Raw genomic sequence first — 16,669 nt, 5'->3', positions numbered from 1 at the left:
CTGCATGTGTGAAAGCTTTTTGGTGGGAAGGGCTGAGAGTGATGGAGTAAAGGGGTCTCATGGGGTTAGACTGGGGGAAGGGAGTGCTGTGACAAGAGGTGTGTGTGTGGGGGGGGGCAGGCCATTGTGAGATGTTGGATGATATCCTAATTGTTAGGGAGCCAATGAGAGGCTTCCAGCAAGGCGGTTCACTACAGCTCTCCAGCCAGAGGATGGAGGACCGTGCTAGGCAAGCCGCCTTTTCTGTTTCTGGCTAAGTGATATGTGGTCCATGGCCATCTGCTTCTCTGGGGACCAACCGAGCCCAGTATCTCCAGATATGGACTCTGAGGGACCATATCTCCCCCAATAACTTGAAGAGCCCTCCCATGGAAGCAGAGATGGGTGTGAGGCAGGTGCTGGGTCAGGCAGGTGGGTTCTGCCCATCGCTGCGGTCACACGGCTAATAAGTTACTCAACCTTTTTGAGCTTCACTCTCTTTAAGTCAGGGATCATAACAGAACCCTTTCCTTAAGAGTTGTGGGATGTATGGCCACTTAGTCTAGGGTCTGGCACATAATAAGAACTCCATGACTGGTATTTGGTATATAAGTACTGTGTGGCTCTGAAGGGGAAAACTTGCAAGCTGTAAGATTTTGGGATCTGTGACATTTTTCTAACACTTGAAGTTGTTAAATGTGGATTGAACCGCCTCATGGGGGCAGTGAGCTTTCCATTTGACATAATCTAGGATGTGTATTTACTAGAATGTTTGAAGAGGCCCGTATAGGGCAGGACAAGAGGACTGATCTCAGATTCCTTCCATCTCCAGGGCTTCATTAACCTTGGGCTCAGTGAGAATAAGCTCTGCCTCGACCTGATGACTGAACGGGTAAGCCAGGCCCTGTGCTGTGCTGGGATCTGCCATTAGACCTAGACCCGCTAGAATGTTCCTGGGCATGTGGTAGGTACAGGAGTTGGACTTAGGTGTCTGGGGAAGGAAGGGGGAAAAGAGCTTCTAGAATAGCACATCTAACCTTCTGGCGTACTGTCTGTGTTTGGAGGTGTGCCCTGGATGGGTATATGGTGGGTGGATGCCAAGGGAGCCGCTGGCCCTATAGGGTCGGGGAGGTCATCACACACTCCCCAGCGATTCTATATTTGTGTAATCTATGACCGGATTGGGGCCTCCATTCATTAAGGGGCACGTTTCGCTGTTTGCCTTCTGTAAGGCCCTGTGTTGTAGGGCAGACACCTGGATGTGTCTGAGCAGTGGGATGGGGCCTGTTGACCTTCCTTGGGCTGGCTGTCCTCATGCTCTGTTTGCCCGCAGTTGAGTCAGAGTGATATGAACTACATTGAGGATGACCTGCTGCAATATCCTGATTGGAGAGGGCAGCCATTGTAAGTAACTTCCAGATCTCCAGTCTCTTGGCCCCTAGACCCTTGCTCTCATTCAGGGAAGGGCCCAAGGCACCAGATTCTTGGTTGACTATCTCCCTGTTTCCTTAGGTAGCAACCTCTAGAAAATATCTCGAGCGAAGCCTCATCAGGAGGCAGCCTGGTGTCCTAGAAATAGCACTGCCCTGTAATTCAAAGGGCTTGAGTTCTGCTCCAAACTCTCACACTTACTGTCTGTGTGATAGCCTCGGTCACACAGGGAGTTGATAGCCTTGGTCAGTGACCCTGTGACATGAGGTTGGATACCTTGCTCTTCGGAAAAGACTGTAGTCTAGATCCTGAATGAGGAAGGGTGCCTGGGCCTGGGCACCACAAAGTCTGGGTTTGTCCACAGCCTGCGAGAAGAGGTGGCCCGGTTCCTGACCTACTACTGCAAAGTACCTGACCAGCTTGATCCAGAAAATGTGAGTCCGTTTCCCAGACTCACTGCCACCCTGGTAGAGGGCTTTATTCTTGGGGGACTCTCTGTATTTTCTAGAACCAGCAGAGATCTTCAGGGCCAGGAGGAAAGGCCAATGGGACCGGATAAGAAGGTTCCTGATGCCTGTCCCTCCTAAAGGGAGGGAGACCAAGGGGCTAGACGTTCTTATATGGGGGTTGGGTTTTGATTTCTGCTTTCTGTGCATCTTCAGGTAGTTGTTTTAAATGGCTGCTCCTCTGTGTTCTCCACACTGGCCATGGTTCTGTGTGACCCAGGTGGTAAGTTAATGGGCTTTGCTTTCCCTCCAGGAAATAGCAGCATATGGACACTAGACCTTAGGGAAGAAGAATATTTTGACCCAAGGCCTTTCCCTTAAAGTACTGGGACTTCTACATTGATCAGAGCGTCTTCCTACGATTTCTGTAGGAGCGAGAGATTTGGGGTCTCCATTTAATATGGAAGGAAAACATGTGATGGTCCTCAGTGAGGTATGCTTTAGAAATAGTGACAATGGAAGCCAACCCATTGTATTCTTAGCTGGGCTTCTGGACTCCACTCCAATACAGAGAGCCCTGGTAAACTGGCTCAGAAGATTTCCTCTCCTCCTCCTCCTCCAAACAAAGAAACAAACACATACACGCACACAACACAACCCCCCCAAATAAAAGAAAAAAAACTAGTTCTAGATCAAACAAGGCTAAGGGATCTGTTCTTGGTCTCCTNTCTGGACTCCACTCCAATACAGAGAGCCCTGGTAAACTGGCTCAGAAGATTTCCTCTCCTCCTCCTCCTTCTCCTCCTCCTCCTCCAAACAAAGAAACAAACACATACACGCACACAACACAACCCCCCCAAATAAAAGAAAAATAGTTCTAGATCAAACAAGGCTGAGGGATCTGTTCTTGGTCTCCCTCCTAACAACACCCAAACAAGAGTCTCTGATCTTGATGAGCTCTGGGTGCATAGAAGGAAGTTACCAAAATGGTGGTTTCATACAAAGGAGTGGGTCCTTGGTTTGCTCGTCAATGAGGCCAAAGGCATGGGAAGAAAAGAACCCATGAGTTCACCAAATCTAGGTAACCTGAGCCTTGCAGAGAGATGAGCGCCACCTCTGGGCACAGACCTCAGCCTCTTGTGTTCATGCTGGAGCTGGTAAGACTACGTGGATGACTAGTGCTCCACCTGCTAGCAAGCCTATTTTGGTTTGTAACCTGGATTCTGAGCCATTCATAGCAATATTCTTCCCTTTTCCCTTCTCCAGTATATCCCCAAAGAAGAAACTTTTCTAGAGTTCCCCAAATAACGTCGATGAGTGTAACTTTCATAGAGCCCTTAGCCCACAAGCAATAAGCCCCATGCAGGCAGGATTGCCAAACTAACCTTCTCTGTCTATAGTGTTGCTGCTGGTCTGGGGGGCCTGGTGGGTTCTGACTGAGAGACCGTGGACTGACAGCTTTGTCTCCCTGTGCTTCCAGAGGCCTTTCTGATTCCTACCCCCTTTTATGGTGGCTTCGCCTTTAGTGCCTGCCTGTATTCGAAAGTTGAGCTGATTCTTGTCCACCTGGACAGTGAGGTCAGAATGGGGACCCTTCCCCCTGCTTAGCCCACCTAGGTCTCTAAGGGCATTTGGACAGTGTAGGGGAACTCTCTTTCCTCCCATATAAGTGGCAGTGGGGGGGGGGAGATGGAGAAATTAGAGCAAAGAAGCCATGTGGGGCTGCAGCCCTGGATATGATGGATTGTTCAGTGTTTGTAGGATGAGGGACTAAGGCTTAGAAGCTTTCATTTTTTAAAAAAAATTTTTAATGGTTTATTTCTGAGAGAGAGAGAGAGAGAGAGAGAGAGAGAGAGTGTGAGCAGGGAAGGGTCAGAGACAGAGGGAGACACAGAATCAGAAGCAGGCTCCAGGCTCTGAGCTAGCTGTCAACACAGAGCCCAATGTGGGGCTTGAACCCACAAACTGTGAGATCGTGACCTGAGCCGAAGTCAGACGCTTAGCCCACTGAGCCACCCAGGCACCCCAGGCTTAGAAGCTTTCAGATAGGCAGTTCTCAGGCAGTGTTTGTCTTCCAGGTCACAGATGCGAATCCCTGTCCTTTCCGGCTCACTGTGGACAAGTTGGAGCAAGCTCTACTTGAGGCTAGGCTTGCAGTAAGGAGGGACCTCTGTCTTCAGGGTGGGCACTGCCATCCCTGAAAAGGGTTGAGGACTGAGACCCAGTACAACTTTCTCACCAAGGCTGTGTGGGCTCCTTCTTCGGAAGAAGCAGTGTCCCAGGGGCCATGTCTAGGAGCACTGAGCCCTGTCTACGGTAGCCTCCAGAGCTCCTTCTGGGGCTGCATGTTTAAGACCCACCTAAGGAGCTGAGATCCCAATAGAGCTGTGGTCGGGTGTCCATAATTGGGTGTCCTGACCCGATCTTTGGCTGAACTTGAGGTGGATGTGAAGGACTTGTGTTCACTCAGTTATGGTTTCTGTATTTTTGTTTGTTTTTAGGGGAAAAAGGTCAGGGGCCTCATTCTAATCAACCCTCAGAACCCTTTGGGAGATGTCTATTGTCGAGATTCACTACAGGAATACCTCAAGTTTGCCAAGAGGTAGGAGTCCCACCCTGCGAGGCTACACGAAGTCCCTAACGACATTCTGATCACTCATGGTCAAGAAGTCCGAACCAGACATAACTCCCCCCAGTATTTTTACTGCAAGTATACTTTGCAAACCTATGTCCAACTCACTGAAATTGAAGGAAAAGGCACCTACATGATTCAACCCTACATTTTTGGCCATTTTGCCTCCTTCTTTTTTTTTTTTTTTACCCAGGTACAGACACCTACATAACAATTATGATCTGGTTTTCTTGCTTTTTCAATTCTTGTTGTGTAACTACTTTCTCCCAGCATCCATTTTCCAAACTACTTGGCCTGAGGCGCTGAGGAAGACAGACTTCCAGATCTTGTGGGGTGAAGATGTGTCCCTAGAGGACCCTCATGTCCCATTCCTATAAACATGTTAACATTCACTGTCTCTGGAGTTCTGAAAGAGCCCTATTGTTTAGAGTACGTAACTTTCTAGAAGAAACACGTCTTCGAATTTCATAACTCTAATCCAGACCAATTCATGACAGAGTGGGAGAACAAGAGGCCACTGGAAGTCTGTGGGCTGGAATTTGACAGAACTAAGGTCCAATCCCAGCTCACGCACCTGCTAATTGAGGGAATTAACTTCGTCTCCGGAACTGTTTCTTCATCTGGGAGATGGAGACCCTACCGCTGCCTCAGAGGGTCGTTGAGAAGATCAAAAAGATGACATGCATTAGCACTTAGCCCACTGAATGCCATTACTCAATTCAGACCCTGGGTGGGAGCTCCCTGACCACCCCAGATATAAAACTCATTGGGCCACCCAGCCCTCCCTGTTTGTTGGTCTCTGCTTTACAGTTGAAGAGTTAGATGTTCTCCTGAGTATCTGTGAGGCCTATTCCTTCCTACCCCCAGGGCAAGTCTAAAGACCTTCTGGTGGCCACCCCCCTTCTACCTTACCATGCCGCTTGGTGGAAGTGTTGCATGGGCTACTAGAGCAGTAGGAGTAGCTGATCTGTATCCAGAGAAGACCATAAAAGAACATGAGTGGAGACTGGAGGGAGCCTAGATCTTCTCCTTCTTTTGCCCAACCTGCAGGTACAACCTCCATGTGATTATCGATGAGATTTACATGCTGTCTGTGTTTGATGAATCCATCACATTCCACAGTGTTCTGAGCATGGACAGGTGAGTTGGCCTCCGCTGGAGCTGGGAGTGAGAACCATGAGGTCCTGCTTTTGCAGGGTGGGTTCATGAGTCATGGACTTCACTGGCTATGTGCTAGGAGCTGGGCTAAGGGCCACTGGGAGTGTGAAAATGAGCAAAGCGTCCTCTTTCCTCCCAAGTGTCTTTGAGTTTATTTATTTTGAGAGAGAGGGCATGAGAAGGAGAGAGAGGGAGAGCGAGAATCCCAAGCGTGACGTGGGGCTTGAACTCCTAAACTGGGAGATCATAACCTGACCCAGTTGGGTTATGTTTGGATGTTTAATTGACTGAGCCACTCAGGTGCCCCCAAGTGTCTTTTTTAAATGCCATTTTGTACACGAGATAACTTGATGGCAAGGTAGAAAGGCCACTGCTGACACAAAGCCCGTCAGGGAGGAATTTCTTGATAAGCAGTGCACAGGGAAAGAATAGAAATAGGGGCAATGGGGGAAACTTTTTTTTTTTTTAAGTTTATTTCTTTTGAGAGAGATTGAGCGTGAGTAGGGGAGGGACAGAGAGAGAGAGAGAGAGAGAGAGAGGATCCCAAGCAGGCTTGGTGCTGACAGCACAGAGCCCAATGTGGGGCTTGATCTCGTGAACTGTGAGACCATGGCTTGAACTGAAATCCGGAGTTGGATGCTTAACTGACTGAGCCACCCAGGCACCCCTAGGCCAGAACTTTCTTAAGGATATAGTATGTGGCCCTAAAATAGGATCCCAGCAGCCAAAGCAAAGTAAGGGCATGCCCAGCAGAAGGAATGGCTTCGCCAAAAACAGGACAATATGAAATAGGTGAGCACGTTTTAGAAACGGTGGGAGGCCCATACGTGTGGAGAGCTAACTGCTAAAAAGGTGGCTTTGGACCAGCTGCAGGAAGGCCACGAGCCAGGCTGAGGATCCTGGACTTCATTCAGTGGGGCACTTGGGAGCTGTCCCATCTAGTTCACCGGGGATACCTTTTGTTGACTTATGGATTAACTGGAGCAACGGTTTCTTGAATTTTGGGCCCTGTAGGCCCTTTTGTCTAGGAGGGACCTCAAGTCCATTTTCGCCTTCTCCCCCACATTGACCCCAAGTCTTCATGTTTCACATATGTCATCATAACCGTGACTGTACTGTCTCCTCTCCAGTTTGCCTGACCCCAACAGGACCCATGTGATCTGGGGTACCAGTAAGGTGAGCCCCAGCTTCCTGTCTTTGGGTAGGAAAGGAAAGGGAGCCAGGAGATGGGCAGACCAGGCATTCCTTCCCGTACTTCTTTCCCTCCAGGATTTCGGCATCTCTGGCTTCCGCTTTGGTGTTCTCTACACCCACAACAAGGAAGTGGCCTCTGCTGTGAGCTCTTTTGGCTACCTCCATGGCATTTCTGGCATTGCCCAGCATAAGCTGTACCGGCTGCTCCAAGACCGAGGTACTAAGTCCCATCCTGGGCGGGGATCTTGGCTAGACCTCATGGCCATGGGGAGTTCCTGGTTCTGCTTGGGCTTCTGACATACCTCTAAAACACAGAGACTCTGCTATCTTGAGTTTATTGGTGGCAGGACAGGAAGCTTTGAAGGAAGGCAGGATGCATCTCCGATAGTGCAGTAGGGCAGAGATAGAAGATGGAGTTGCTGGTCCGAAACCTAGATGGGTCTTCATGTCTGGCTCTCTGGGAGGTCATGCTCTGCCTGGAACAGGATAGCCAAATTGTCTTCTAAGGCTTGAGAAGCCCCAAATCAGTCTTTATGTGAAGGTCAATCTTCCCTCCCCGATGCCCTGCTTGCTTTAGGCAAAGATCACAAAATGCCACAACTCCTTGACTATGACTTGACTTTATCATCCAAAGTGGCCAAAGGAAAGCTGCCATTTGGGCAAGTTAGTGTGGTTAGATCTATGGCACCTGGATTCAACTTCCTCCATGGATCACAAGTGAATGCTGCCTTCAGAGGAAACACCAGCTCCCCACCCCCTCTATTTACTGCCATGGCCCAAACTTAGATAAGGCCTTCTTTCTTTAATTCCCTATAACAGAGCAGATACTGGGCTGGAGGATGTAAAGTAAAAGCTGGTATATAATGATACAAATTAATGTAACTCAAGAATCTGGTTTAGAAACCCCTTGCTTTCAGCTTTGGCAGGGGGAAGAGGGTAGATAGGAGAAATCCCAGCAGATGGCTCTGGTGGGTGGTGCCAAGCCCTTTGATATCTGGCAGAAACCGGGTTCCTAGCCCCTCAAACGCTAGTTCTCAACCTTTGATACATGGGAACTATCTGGGGAGCTTGAATGCTGATATGTGGGTGCTATCCCCAAGATTCTGATTTAGATGATCTACAGCTATAACCTGGGCATCGGGACTTTTTTTTTTTTAATATTTTTAATTTATTTTTCAGAGAGAGAGAGAGACAGCATGAGCAGGGGAGGGTCAGAGATAGAGGGAGACACAGAATCCGAAGCAGGCTCCAGGCTCTGAGCTAGCTGTCAGCATAGAGCCTGATGCGGGGCTCGAACCCACGAACTGTGCTGAAGTCTGACGCTTAACTGACTGAGCCACCCAGGTGCCCCTGGGCATCGGGACTTTTAAAAGCTCAAGTGGTTCTAATGTGTTGCCAGTGCTAAGAACAACTGGGCTAAGATCATCCCCAAGCACGTCTCCGTTTCTCAGAGTCCGCCATGTGAGGCTCTGAGGCAGGGGGTAAGGGGAACTCTGATTATCTGCGACTTGCCCAGTTGTTGATGACAACAGCATCAACCCCACTTAGGAGGTACCCTGACTTTTTGCAGCAGGGGTGTAAACCCAAATAGAACATTCCTACAGGACTATTGAGAAGCTGGATACTTGTACCCAAGCTATAGGCAAGTGGTGGGCGTGCTGGGTATAAAGGTCACCAGCTCAACTATAACATAAGTCAGTCTTGAATAGAAACAGCTGGCCCAAAGCCCAGGTAGGGAGCCTTTCGTAAGGATCCCTCTGGCAGCTCTCAGCCACAAGCCCTGTGACCGCTGTCTTTCCCCACCCATCCAGAGTGGATTGACAAAGTATACCTGCCCACTTACCGCTCCCGGCTGCAGAAAGCTCATGGATACGTGACCCAGAAGTTGGAGGCATTAGGGATCCCTTTTCTCAACCGTGGCTCCGGCCTCTACATCTGGATCAACTTGAAATCGGTGAGCTCGGGGAGTGAGGCCCAGTGTTGCTGGGCAGACCTGCTGGCCGGGTCTTGGGCTCAGCTCCACCCTCCTGTCCGTCCTAGTACCTGGACCCGTGCACCTTTGAGGAAGAGCTGCTCCTCCATCGCCGCTTCCTGGACCACAAGCTGATGCTATCCCGTGGCAAGACCTACATGTGCAAGGAGCCTGGCTGGTTCTGTGTCACCTTTGCGGAGAAGCCCCTCTGGCTAAAAGAAGGTGAATGGCCCTGACCTCCAAATCCTGGCATCCTTCAGAGATGCTTCACCAACTACTCTATCGCCCAGTTCCTGAATCTTCCAGTTTTTTGGCCTTGAGCAGCCTATAGTGCTAGCCCTGCCATACCATCTGTTCCATTTTCCTTTTTTTTTTTTTTTTATAGTTTATTGTCAAGTTGGTTTCCATAGAACACCCAGTGGTCATCCCAACAAGTGCCCTCCTTCATACCCATCACCCCTTTTCCCTTCTTCCCCCCCCATCAACCCTCAGTTTCTTCTCAATGTTTTTAAAAAATTTTTTTAAAATGTTTTTTATTTATTTTTGAGAGTCAGAGACAGCCTGAACAGGGGAGGATCAGAGAGAGAGAGAGAGAGAGAGAGAGAGAGATACAGATACAGAAACTGAAACAGGCTCCAGGCTCTGAGCTAGCTGTCAGCACAGAGCCTGATGTGGGGCTCAAACCCACGAACTGTGAGATCATGACCTGAGCCGAAGTCGGACGCTTAACCGACTAGCCACCCAGGCGCCCCTGTTCTCGCTATTTAAAAGTCTCTTATGGTTTGCCTCCCTCCCTCTCCTTAACTAATTTTTCCCCTTCCCCTCCCCCATGGTCCTCTGTTAAGTTTCTCCTGTTCCACATATGAGTGAAAACATATGGTATCTGTCTTTCTCTGCCTGACTTATTTCATTTTTTAAAAGTCTATTTTGAGAGAGAAAGACAGTGCGAGTAGGAGAGGGGCAGAGAGGGGAAAGACAGATTCCCAAGCAGGCTCCACACTGTCAGCACCGAGCCTGACCTGGGCTTGAACTCCTGAAACCTCAGGTCAGATCATGACCTGAGCCGAAACCAAGAATTGGATGCTTAACCATCTGAGACATCCAGGCGCACCTGACTTTGCTATCTTTAAGCTCCTTTGCAAACACGAACAGATAGGCACTTGAACACTGCACCCTTTGGGTATCTGTTCTGTGCCTGCATTGAGCAGGGCACTGGGACTATCAGCTAATCAGAGCGGGATACTGCCCTTGTGCGGCCGCGGTTTGGTAGGTGAGACACAGGGCCATGGAAGTCCCTGTATGCTATACTGTGGCATTTCAGATTCTCTTCTGAAGGTTATGAGGAATATGACATTTATTTTACCAATTTTCTATTGCAACTCACCACGTGCCAGACACTATTCCACCTGCTGGGAATAGGAACGTTAACGAGAGAACATTTATGTTATAGAAACCTCTTTTGGAGAATGGACGGAGCAAAAGAACACTAGAGGTAGGTAGAAAACCTGATGAGGCCAAGGCCATAAGCCAGGTTACAGGGCTTAATACGAGACCTGAAGGTGTCTGGCAGGCACATGCTGTGATAACGGAGCTTTAACAAGAGCCCCCGGGGAGGCGGCAGGTAGACTTGGAAACCTACCCCAAACAAGGGAGGCCTGAACTCCAGCATCCCTGAACGAGGGCTCTGTGGTGGTCTGCCATGACCTACAGATGTCTGGAGGCCACCGTAGACCCACTCAACCTTCATTTCTCTGTCCCCATTTGGACCCTCTAGCCATGCACCGGTTCTATCATGTGCTCTTGGAGCAGAAGCAGGATCTGATCGTGAAGCAACTGGAGGATGCACAGAGAGAGTAAGTGCGCTGCCGCCACTCACCTGCTCAGGGCGCTCCTGACCTCAGCGTCTGGTCCCGAAGGCTGGAGGTTCTGGCCTGGTGCTGGGACTGAGCCAACAGTGGGCTCCTCCAGAAATGGGCTCATTGGACCCAGTCATCAGTTTTTTCAAGCTGAGCATCTGTCACTTTGGAAGCGTTGTATCTTTTTAGTCTTTGCTAGCCATGGTGTGTCTATGTGAAATGTTTTTATGGGGTTTGGGGTGGGAGATTTGGGGTCCCAATTTTGATGGTTTTATTTTTGTATCTAGTATCTAATAAATCTCTTAAACTCGAGGCCTGTTTTATTTCTTTACATTCTTTGCATCATTGGGGGATTTTTTTTTTTTTTTCTGGTCCTTTTTAAATTCTAAGGCTTGTTATATGTGAAGAATACTGCATGGGGAAGGTCAGAAAGAAGGGGAAAAGCGATCCCCAATTGACAGAGCACATTCTAGATGTCAGGATCCTCTGAGATCCTGCATCCCAGAAGATCACGCCCACCTTACACCTGAGTGGGTAAGTGCAGGGTGGGCGTATAATCCCAGAAGTCCCTTCTTCCAAATAGGAGTTCTTTCCATTTGTGCCCCATTCAAAAGGCTTTTAAAATGCATCTCTGGCGATGAGCCTGGGATCTTCCAGTTTCATCTCTATTGTTTTCAGCCAGTGGAATCACATCAACTGTAAAGCTCTTGCATATCTGCACTCTAGTTGGGGGACTGAGGCTGTGAAGTGGGCACAGCAGGGACTACCACATTTTATAGACAAAAGCACTTTTAGCACCAGTTGATGGCTTTGGTCAGTCACCTGGGTTTGTGATCATCCTCCAGAGTTGGCGGTTCTTCTCCAATGACTCTCTTTCTTCTTTTTTTTTTTTTTCCTAATCATCAAAAAGCATGCTGACAAATCCCGATTCTTCAGGGTGTTTTTACACCAGAAACTGTCCTTTTTTTTCTTTTCCTTTTTAAGAGACATTGACTAATAAGGTAATAGACAAGGGGGAGTTCACTGGATGAATGAGGGAGTTCACAGGACCAGAGAGAAGATGAAGATCAGAACGGCAAGTGCTCTTGGGAGAGTCTCATCAGCACACTGTCCTGGAGCAAAGGGGTGGTGACTTCCATGGAAGGGATAGACTAATTCTGTCTTCATTTCTACTTGAATGCTTGAAGGGAGAGAATTTAATATCACCCTATCTATGACTCCTAAATGGAGTCTCCTTTCATTTATTTAGGCCTTTAATTTCTCTCAGCAAGGTCTTTGTGGCTTTCAGTGTATGCATTTTGTTTTACACATGTTTTCAGTTTATCACTATCCTATGCTTTTCATGTCCTGTTAAATGTATTGTTAACTTCATTTTTTAATTGTTGCTAGTATGAAACAACAGAATTTTGTATCTTATATCAAGAGCTTTGAACACTCTGAAGTTTTACCCTACTTATAAATGAACAGGTTTTATGGATGCTGGCAGAAGACATGAGAACCCTGGGTCAGAGATAAAGGACAGCTTATTACTCAAAGCAGTAGCAGGAATAAGTAGCTGCTTTTGGTCCCCTAAGCCCTGATTCTTGTAGGACAAATTGAAGAGGCCTAACTGATGCCTGCATGTGCAGTGGGGTATATTGCAGAAGAGGAAACCCAAGCTTAAGGAACGTGATTCTTTTAATGGTTAGCAGTAAGCCTGTCTGAACTTTGGCCCCAAGGGAGACCTTATCTTTATTATACTGAGTCATAAACACACCCTTTGCTCTAGATGGAGATAGTATTGCTGTCATCCAGTGCTACACTGTATGTCTCCTTGAAGATAGCCTAGAGCAAAGACAGTGTGTGTATGTGTCCTTGAAGATAGCCTAGAGCAAAGACAGTCAGTGCCCCTTTTTATAAGACTGGCAGAAACCTGAGAGACCCAGAAAGAATCCTCTTTTGACACTATCTTGTGACATTGCTAAATTCACTTATTAGCCCTAGCAGTGTCGAGGGATTTCTTTGAATTTTCAGTGTATACAATCATGTTGACATGAATAAAGATGATTTTCCTTTCTTTTTCAGCATTTCTAATTTTTCTGTTCTAATTGCATTGCCTAGAACCTCCAGTACAGTGTTAACTAAAAGCAGTGAAGGAGGACATTCTTGTTCTCAATCTTAGGACTGAGGTCACTTGCACTTTTTTTTTTTTTTAAACCATCTATTTTTGAGAAAGAGGGAGAGGGAGAGAGAGACAGAGAGAGAGACAGACAGAAGGCACACAAGCAGGGCAGAGAGAAAGGGAGACACAGAATATGAAGTTGGCTCCAGGCTCTGAGCTGTCAGCACAGAGCCAACATGGGGCTCAAGTTCATGAACCGTGAGATCATGACCCGAGCTGAAGTCAAACACCCAACTGACTGAGCCACCCAGGGTCCCCACTCTTACTCTTAAGTTCAATGTTACTGTAAATATTTTTCATACTGCCTATTAACAGATAAGAGTTCCTTTGATTCCTAGTTTGCTGAGAGCTTTTTCATGAATGAGGGTTCAATTTTTATCATACGTTTTTATACATCAAGAGAAGATATAATTCTTCTAATTATTAATGTGGCAAACTACATTAATGTTTTTAAATGATGGGGTGCCTGGGTGGCTCAGTTGGTTTAAGTGTCCTACTTTGGCTTAGGTCATGGTCTTGTAGTTTGTGAGTTTGAGCCCCGCATCGGTCTCTGTGCTGACAGCTCAGAGCCTGGAGGCTGCTCTGGGTTCTGTGTCTCCCTCTCTCTCTCTGCCCCTGCCCCACTCATGCTTGACTGCTCTCGCTCTCGCTTTCTCTCTCAAAAATAAACATTAAAACATTAAAATAAAAATTTTTTAATGTTTATTTTTGAGAGACAGAGCATGAGCAGGGGGTGGTCAGAGAGAGAGAGAGGGAGACGCAGAACCCAGAGCTGGCTCCAGGCTCTGAGCTGTCAGCACAGAGACCGATGCAGGGCCTGAACTCACAAACTGTGAGATCCTGACCTGAACCAAAGTGGGGCACTTAACTGAGACACCCAGGCACCCCTAAAATTTTTTTAAACATATTAAGTGTAGGTCCTATTCCTGCAATAAGGCTTGCACAGTCATGATGCTTCCTCTGTTTATATATTGTTGATTTGGTTCGATGTTAAGTATTTTACATCTATTTTCATGAGGAATATTGTGCCAACATTTTCTTTTGCGTTGTACTGCATTGTCGGTTTTGGTATCAGAGTAATATTGACCTCTTAAATGTTTTGGGAAGTGTTCCTTATTTATCTGAAATTTTGTGTCAAGTTAATTAAAAAAAAAATCTTAAATGTTTGGTAAAATTCACCTGTAAAGCTATCTGTACTGGAGTTTTCTTTGTGGGAAGGTTTCTTCTCCTGAATTTAATTTCTGTAACAGATATAGGGCTATTCACGTTTTCTACTTCTTGTGTTAGGTTTGGCAATTTGTGTTGTTTAAGAAAATATTTCCAGTTAAGTTCAATTATTGAGATAAAATTATTTAATATTCCCTTACTATCCCTTTAATATCTGTATGATCTATTGTGTTATGTTCTTTTTCTTTTCTTTTATTGAAATCAGTTGATCTAAATGTTTATCCATTGTGTGGATCTTTTCAAAGAACCAACTTTTGGATTCATTGATTTTTCTGTATTTCTTGTTTCATTTTTACTTTGATTTTGGGGGGGGTTACTTGCTTCTTTTTTAGCTTCTTAATGTGGAAGTTTAGATGAACAGTTTTAAGCTTTTTTTCAAATATAAGCATTTGAAGTTATTGACTTCTAAGTATTGCTTTAGCTACATGTAATTTTGATTTTTTGATTGTGTGTTTGTGATTGTTCAGTTTCCTAATATCCTTTGTGATTTCTTTTTTATCTGATTTATTTAGCATGTTAGTTTCCAAGTATTTGGGGATTGTTCACTTAACCTTTGTTAATAATTTTCACTTTAGTATCCTTGTAAGGAAAGAACATAAAATACTATTTGAATCCTTTGAAGTTTATTGAAAGTGGTTTATGGCCAAGAATATGGTCTATCTTGGCCAGTGGTTCATGTGCACTTGAAAAGAAGTATATTCTGCAGTTACTGGGTGGGGTGTGCTATATCCGTTAGGTTAAATTATCTTACAATGTTTAAATCTTCTGATTCTGTCATTTGATCCACTTTACCTATTACTGAGAGGGATGTGCTAGATTTCCCAACTGTAATTGTTGATTTATCTGTATTTCCCTTGTATTCTGTTGGTTTCTGCTTCATGTATTTTGAAGCTTTGATATTAGGGGTATAAACATTTAAAATGGTCATCCTGATGAATTGATCATCCTGTCATTTTGAAGTATCACTTTTAAGTTTTGGTAATTCTTTTTAGATTTATTTATTTAAATTCAAGTTAATTAACATACTGTGTAGTATTGGTTTCAGGAGCAGAACCCAGGGATTTATCACCTATATACAACACCCAGTGCTCAGCCCTCCTTAATGCCCATCACCCATTTAGCCCATCCCCCCACCAACCTCCCTATCCAGCAACACTCAGTTTGTTCTCTGTATTTAAGAGTCTCTTATGGTTTGCTTCCCTCTGTTTTTATCTTATTTTTCTTTCCCTTCCCCTATGTTCATCTGTTGTGCCTCTTAATTCCACATGAGTGATATCATGATATTTGTCTTTCTCCGACTTATTTAGCATAACACACTCTAGTTCTATCCACATTGTTGCATATGGCACGATTTCATTTTTTTGTTTTGAAGTCTGCTTCTGCTTTCCTGTTTTTTCCTTTGTGTTAAAATACACCTACATAAAATTTCCCATCTTAACCATTTTTCAGTGTACCATTCAGCAGCATTAAATACATTCACATTATTATGCAGCCATCCCCACCATTCATCCCAGGAACTCTTTCCATCTTGTAAAAGTGAAAATCTCTACCTGTTAAACAATAACTGCCTGTCATTCCCTTCCGCCAGCCCCTGGCAACCACCATGTTGCTTTCCGTCTCTGATTTTGACTACTCTAAGTAGTGGGCTACTACAGTATTTGTCTCTCCATGACTGGGTATTTCACTTAGCATACTGCCCTCAACTTTCATCCACATTTTAGTACACATCAGAATTTCTCTTCAGGCTGAATATTTATTTCATTGTATGTATACACCACATTTTACCTACCCATTCAACTGTTGATGGTCACTTGGCTGGCTTCCACATTTTAGCTGTTGTCAATAATGCTGCTACGAACATGGGTGTACAAATCTCTCTTCAAGATTCTTTCAGTTCTTTTGAAAATATACCCAGAAGTGGAATTGCTGGGTCAAATGTTACTTCTATTTTTAATTTTTTGAGGAATCTCCGTATTGTCCACAGCAGCTGTAGCATTTTACATTCCCACCCAAAGTGCACAAAGGTTCTCATTTCTCCTGCAACATTTGTTTCCTGGTTTTTGGACAATTGCCATCCTCTTATGGTTATTGGCATGGTATATATATATATTTTTTTCCAATTTTACTTTTAACCATTTGTCTTTAACATGTCTCTTGCAATTACCATATACTTGAATCTTGCTGCTTTATCCAGTCTGATGATCCTTTAATTGGTCCTTAGTGATTACATTTAATGTGATTATTGATATGATTGGATTTCAGTCAGTTATCTTGCTGTTTTCTGTTGTGCCATATGCTGTTTGTTCATTCTTTCCTTCCTGCCTGTCTTCTTTCAGAGTAATCAGTCATTATTTAGGGTTATATTTTATTACCCCTTTTTTTTTGGCTTCTTGGTTATAGCTGTTTGCTATAGAGATTACTATATATATGTATACATATACACACACACACACACCCTCAGAAGTTCACAGCCCTTATCACGGTTTGTTTACAAGGACTCATGACCTCAGCTCTGCCTATATCTCCAACCTTTCTCCCAAGCCCTGCAAGCTCTAGCCATGTTAGATTTCTTATAGTTTATTACTGCTCCACATTGACCCTGACCTTCAAGGC

At 45.5% G+C, this 16,669-nt stretch overlaps 1 protein-coding gene across 1 annotated transcript; it reads left to right on the top strand.

Moving 5' to 3' along the window:
* The first annotated feature begins 328 nt into the window (after nt 1-328).
* Nucleotides 329-10,866, top strand: ACCSL (1-aminocyclopropane-1-carboxylate synthase homolog (inactive) like). Its single transcript, XM_077767508.1, has 15 exons — nt 329-411; nt 812-871; nt 1,313-1,383; nt 1,775-1,844; nt 2,073-2,139; nt 3,337-3,434; nt 3,935-4,012; nt 4,358-4,458; nt 5,539-5,628; nt 6,777-6,822; nt 6,916-7,057; nt 8,652-8,794; nt 8,881-9,034; nt 10,263-10,304; nt 10,587-10,866. The coding sequence occupies exons 2-15, from the start codon at nt 860-862 to the stop codon at nt 10,667-10,669; spliced, it is 1,197 nt and encodes a 398-aa protein (XP_077623634.1). The 5' UTR covers nt 329-411; nt 812-859; the 3' UTR covers nt 10,670-10,866.
* The last annotated feature ends 5,803 nt before the right edge of the window (nt 10,867-16,669 follow it).

Source organism: Crocuta crocuta, unplaced genomic scaffold, assembly GCF_008692635.1.
Source record: "Crocuta crocuta isolate KB4526 unplaced genomic scaffold, BGI_CrCroc_1.0 scaffold330, whole genome shotgun sequence".
Classification (NCBI taxonomy): Eukaryota; Metazoa; Chordata; class Mammalia; order Carnivora; family Hyaenidae; genus Crocuta; species Crocuta crocuta.
This window is presented reverse-complemented; position numbering and strand designations above follow the sequence as displayed.

What these genes read in the sequence shown, in the direction of transcription:
- ACCSL (XM_077767508.1), top strand. An exon ending in AGTGTTCTGAGCATGGACAG is followed by an intron (nt 5,629 to 6,776) that starts GTGAGTTGGCCT and finishes TCTCCTCTCCAG; the next exon opens with TTTGCCTGACCCCAACAGGA. An exon ending in CCGGCTGCTCCAAGACCGAG is followed by an intron (nt 7,058 to 8,651) that starts GTACTAAGTCCC and finishes CCACCCATCCAG; the next exon opens with AGTGGATTGACAAAGTATAC.